This window comes from Gekko japonicus, unplaced genomic scaffold (assembly GCF_001447785.1).
Source record: "Gekko japonicus isolate JY-2015 unplaced genomic scaffold, Gekko_japonicus_V1.1 scaffold5042, whole genome shotgun sequence".
NCBI lineage: Eukaryota > Metazoa > Chordata > Lepidosauria > Squamata > Gekkonidae > Gekko > Gekko japonicus.
Genome location: NW_015166589.1, coordinates 13809 through 19161, shown reverse-complemented (window position 1 = coordinate 19161; position 5353 = coordinate 13809). Strand labels below are relative to the sequence as shown.

The following is a 5353-nucleotide window of genomic DNA, read 5'->3' as shown; positions in this document are numbered from 1 at the left end:
CCACCCACCCCAGGTTCGGTCCCAGGAGGTCGGGGCCATTGTGTCGAATCGGCTGTTGGGGGCTCAGAGTGAGAGGAGGCAGCCAGCGTGGTTCCGAGCAGGAAAACGGCTTTCATCTTCCTTGCCCGCCACTCATCCCCCCACACACACACTTTAGTAGCCTGGTAGATCTCCAAAAACAGCATTAAGAAGCACACCCACCCACCCACACACGCACTTATTGATCAGGATCTTTAGCTTGGAGAAACGACGACTGAGGGGTGACATGATTGAGGTTTATAAGATTATGCATGGGAAAGGGCAGGTAGAGAAAGAGGTACTTTTCTCCCTTTCTCACAATACAAGAACCCGTGGGCACTCCATGAAATTGCTGAGCGGTCGTGTTAGAACGGATAGAAGGAAGTCCTTCTTCACCCAAAGAGTGATGAACACTTGGAATTCACTGCCATAGGAGGTGGTGGCGGCTACAAGCATGGACGGCTTCAAGAGGGAATTAGATAAGCATATGGAGCAGAGGTCCATCAGTGGCTGTTAGCCACAAGGTATAGATAGGGGCTCTGGGGCAAGTGATGCTCTGTCATCTTGGTGCTTTGGGGGGGGGGGATCAACAGTGGGAGGGCTTCTAGTGTCCTGGCCCCACTGCTGGACCTCCTGATGGCACCTGGTATTTCTGGCCACTGTGTGACACAGAGTGTTGGACTGGATGGGCCTTTGGCCTGATCCAACATTGGCATCTCATGTTCTTATGTTCTTATCTGATCTCTGTCTTCTAATGCGGAGCTCTGGGCTGGTGGCTGGGCGCAGGGACAGGAAGGAAGGGGAGCGGTGCTGAAACGGAGAAGGATGCTGAGTTGGCACACGCAGATGGCCAACTCTTTGGGCACGCTCCGTCACTGTGCTGCTAACAGCCATGAGCGGGCGAGAGAGGTGTCTGTCTGCGGGCGTCTCTTCACATTGTGCTTGAGGCTAAAGGCGCAAGATCAATTTAGCGCCCTCTCGCTTTCCCGTGGTTGTTTGCTGACGTGCAGCGGTCCCTCATGGGGTTTCCAAGGCGACAGCTGTTCAGAGGTGGCTTGCCCTCGCCTGCCTCTGCGTAGCCACCCTGGACTTCCTCAGTGGCCCCCCATCCAGGTACCAGCCACGGCTCCCGAGATCTGGTCAGACGGGGCTAGCCGGGGCCGTCCAGGTCAGGGTAGAGACAAGCAGAGATGGCTTGCCATTGCCTGCCTCTGCGTAGCGACTCTGGGCTTCCTGGGTGGTCTCCCACTGAAGTGCTCACCAGAGCTGACCCTGCTTCGCTTCTGAGATCTGAGAAGATCAGGCTAGGCTGGGCCATCCAAACAAGGTCAGGCGTACAGAGGTGGTTTGCCCTTGCCTGCCTCTGCGTTCCATCCCTGGACTCCCTTGGCCGTCTCCTATCTTGACCAGGGCCAAACCTGCTTCGCTTCCCAGATCTGACCAGATCCCCAAGGCTCCCAGTTTGAGCCAGTTTGGTGTGGCGGTTAAGTGTGGTAGTGTCGTGGTTAAGTGCGCAGACTCTGATCTGGGAGAACCGGGTCTGATTCCCCATACCTCCTCCACTTGCACCTGGCTGGATGACCTTGGGCAAGCCGTAGTTCTGACAAGAGCTGTGCTTGAAAAAGAGCAGTTTCTGTCAGAGCTCTCTCAGCCCCTACCTGCCTCACAGGGTGTCTGTTGTGGGGAGGGGAAGGGAAAGGAGTTTGTAAGCCGCTCTGAGACACCTTTGGGTAGTGAAGGGCAGGGTATAAATCCAAACTCCTTTTCTTCTTCTAATCTGGGAGAACCGGGTTTGATTCCCCACTCCTCCTCCACTGGCACCTGGCTGGGTGACCTTGGAGAAGCTGTAGTTCTGATAAGAACTGTCCTTGAAAAAGAGCTGTTTCCGTCAGAGCTCTCTCAGCCCCACCTGCCTCACAGGGTGTCTGTTGTGGGGAGGGGGAGGAGCTTGTAAGCCACTCTGAGACTCCCTTGGGTAGTGAAGGGCAAGGGGATAAATCTGTTCTCTTCTTCTTCTTCTCTTCAGTCACAGTTACTGGCGAAATGTTAGGTTCTACAATGCCAAGACCACGGCCACACATCCTGGAAAATGTACAGCAACTAAAGTCCCTGAGGAGTTCCAGGGGGCCCAGGGTAGCCGAGGTCATCTGATCTCAAAAGCTAAGCAGGGCCAGTCCTGGTTGGGAGACCACAGAGAGACGAAGTCCAGGGCAGTGTTCCCCTAAGCTGAGTCAGTGTGACCTAGCTCACAGTTCTTTAGCCTCCAGCTCACACATATTCCTCTTAGCTCAGGAAGGAGGGCTCCAGAGCAAATTAATTGATGCAGCAGCCAAACCGCTCGCTCACTACTCTAATGCCAGCAGTAGCTCACCAAGTAGAATGTTTGCTCACAAGACTCCACAGCTTAGAGGGAGCCTTGGTTCAGAGCTGCTGTGCAGAGGCAGGCAATGCGCCCTTGGCCCTTCCCTGGAGAGCCCAGGCTAACCCACTCTTGTCGACTCTTGGAAGCGAAGCAGGGTGGGCCCTGGCTAGTCCTTGGATGGGGGTCGTGCCAGCAGAGGCAGGCGGGGCAAACCACCTCTGCAGGTCTCCTGGCTGGGAAACCCGACGGGACCTGACCGCCCTTTCCACCCCGGGGGGGTCACTTGTGGAGGCCGCGGGCTTCCCGAGGTGGCTGGGCCGCGGCGGCGGGGACGGCGTCCCCAGAGCAGAGGGAGGGAGGAGTGGAGCGGTGCCCTGCAGGGCCGGGGCGAAGGAGTCGGTGTTGGCACCGGGGCGCGGCCAGGGCAAGCGGAGGCCGGTCCGCCAGGCGGGCGACGCGTGCTCGGGGCGCTGCTGGGAGGGCGCCAGGCCGCTTGCAGGAATCCGCCTTTTGGAAAGGCCCGCCGGGAGCGAAGTGGCCGAGGAAGGAGGCGGGGAGGAGGAGGAGGAGGAGAGTGCCTGGAAGCCCCAGTGGCACGCTCGTCCCGGCAGGCGAAATAAAAGTGAAAGCCAGCCTGGGGGGCTATAAAGGGCCCCACTGAGGACGCCTCCAGCCACTCAGACCCTCCGCAACCCCTCGACGCGCCCAGCAGCTCCACCACTCGCCTGCCTGCTGGCCCGCTGGCTCTCCGCTCGCTGCACGCCTTGGTCCTCCTGGGCGCCACCGCCTTCTGCATCCTCCTCGCCGCCCAAGGTACCAACGGGAGGGAGGGAGGGAGGGGGGGCGGTCTGGCAAGGCCAGGCGTGGGCAGTGGGCACTGCCCGTCGTCGGAGCCCCGACTGGGCTCTGCGGTCCCTTTCTGCAGAAGGCGCGGCCGCTGCGCCGCTGCGCCGATCCTAAAGCGGCGCGAGGCAAACGCGCGCTCTCCTCCGGCGCTGGCTTGGCCTTCGCGGCGCGGCGTCCCTTTGGCCCGGGCGGCAGCAGCAGCAGCCCAGGCTGGACGGGACGCGGCGCCCCCCGGGAGCGCGCCTTTGCCTGGCTTCTCAGCCGGGCCTTTTGGGGACCTCCTGCACGCGCCCGGTCCGAATCCTGCGCCTGGAACAGCCGCATCCAAGCCGAGCAAAGGCGCGTTTCCTCCCTTTGCAAACTCTGTTTTGCTTTTATCCGTTGGAGGCGGAGCGAGACGAGAGCAGGGAGCCGATGGGACTCCCGGCCACAAGGTCTGGGGTTGCTTGTTCTCCCTGATAACCATAAGGGACCCCCAGGCTTAGAGGCCGAAGGGACCTGGATACTGGGGAGCAGTTAGTGGGGAAGGGCTCTTGTCTGGGGCCTCTGACTGGCCACCTCAGAGACAGGATGCTGGACTGAAAGGAGCCACCCTTGGGCTGATCTAGCAGGACTGCGCTGAGGGTCTTCTGGCGCACCCCCCCCCCCTCATCAGGTCTTCTTCACACAATCGCAGGCATCTTTTTCACATGGGGGGTGGCATTGGTTTGCGCTTGAGCCTTAAAGGGGGCCTCACATTTAGAAACTTGGGTGGATTTTGGCTCTTGTAGAATTTTGTAAAGTTTTGCCGCTTGTCTTACATTCTCGATGCCTCATTTTGTGTCAATGTGTTGCAATTTTTCATTTCTGTTGTGGCCCCGGGGCCTCAAGAACGTGGAAGCAGCTCAGGCCTTGGGGGACCTCCAAGGGGGCTTGGCTGGAAACTGGGGTGGGGGGGCAGAGGTTAACTGAGAGCGGGCATTCTCAGGAAGCTGAATTTCATGCCCAGCGCTACGTTCTGTACTCATTCTGTGCTCCTGCAGAATTCCGCTTGGTAAACCAGTTTGGTGTCGTGGTGAAGTGCGCGGACTCTAATCTGGGAGATCCGGGTTTGATTCCCCACTCCTCCACCTGCAGCTGCTGGATGACCTTGGGCAAGCCGTAGTTCTGTCAGACCTGTTCTCTCAAGGGCAGTCCTCAAAAGAGCTCTCTCAGCCCCACCTCCCTCACAGGGTGTCTCTTGTGGGGAGGGGAAGGGAAAGGAATTTGTAAGCCTCTCTGAGACTCCTTTGGGTAGTGAAGGGCAGGGTATAAATCCAATCCCTCTTCTTCCTAAACATACAAAAGAAATTATACCCACTTTGCAGAGGAGGTATCAGCAGAGGACAGGACCCGAAGGGTTTAAATTCCATACAGAAAGGTATCGGCTGGATATTAGGAAAGATATTAGGTCAGGGTGGTTCAGAGGTGGAATCGGCTGCCCGGGGAGGTGGTGAGCTCCCCTTCACTGGCAGCTTTCAAGAAGAGGCTGGACGAATATTTGTCAGAGATGCTTTAGGCTGGTCCTGCATTGGGCAGCAGGGGGCTGGACTAGATAGTCTCTATAGACCCTTCTAACTCTATGATTCTATGAACTAAAGCTGAAATTGAACTTGTCCAAGGCCACCCATTGCATCCAAAGCTGAGTGGCAATTAGAACTCAGGTCTCCAGGACCACTGAACAGCAGCTCATGAACCAGTTCTACACCTGGCCTAAACAGGAGTCTGTCTTAGTCGTAAAGACTAGGAGTCATTTCCGCAAAAGTAGTTGTTCTGTCTCCCCCGGTTGCACTGCTCAATTTCCCGCTATTTGCTGCACGGCAGCATTTTGACCCCCCCCCCTTTTTTTTTTCCCCCACGTCTTCTCGATGCAGGTCAAAATGTGGCCATGCAGCAAATAGTGGGAAATGGAGCTGTACAACCGGGGGAGACGGCAGACCGTGGGCGGAACAGCTGCTCTTGCAGAATCGGTCAAGGTTTTATTCTAGCGGAGGTTTTTGCCCACTAGAGACCATTTGGCCTTTGTGGGGCCAAAAGACCCCCGTGGATTTTTGCCGTGAGAGACTAGCATGACTTGCAACGGAGCTCGGAAGACCCTTTAAGTCGCCT

At 57.5% G+C, this 5353-nt stretch overlaps 1 protein-coding gene across 1 annotated transcript in view; it reads left to right on the top strand.

Annotated features, from left to right (window-relative positions):
- LOC107111411 overlaps positions 1 to 964 on the top strand; it is a 6937-nt gene extending 5973 nt beyond the window's left edge. The window contains exon 3 of the mRNA XM_015412379.1: positions 909 to 964. Within this exon, the coding sequence (XP_015267865.1) occupies positions 909 to 964 (56 nt within the window). The remainder of the gene's footprint in view (positions 1 to 908) is intronic.
- Positions 965 to 5353: the final 4389 nt, after the last annotated feature.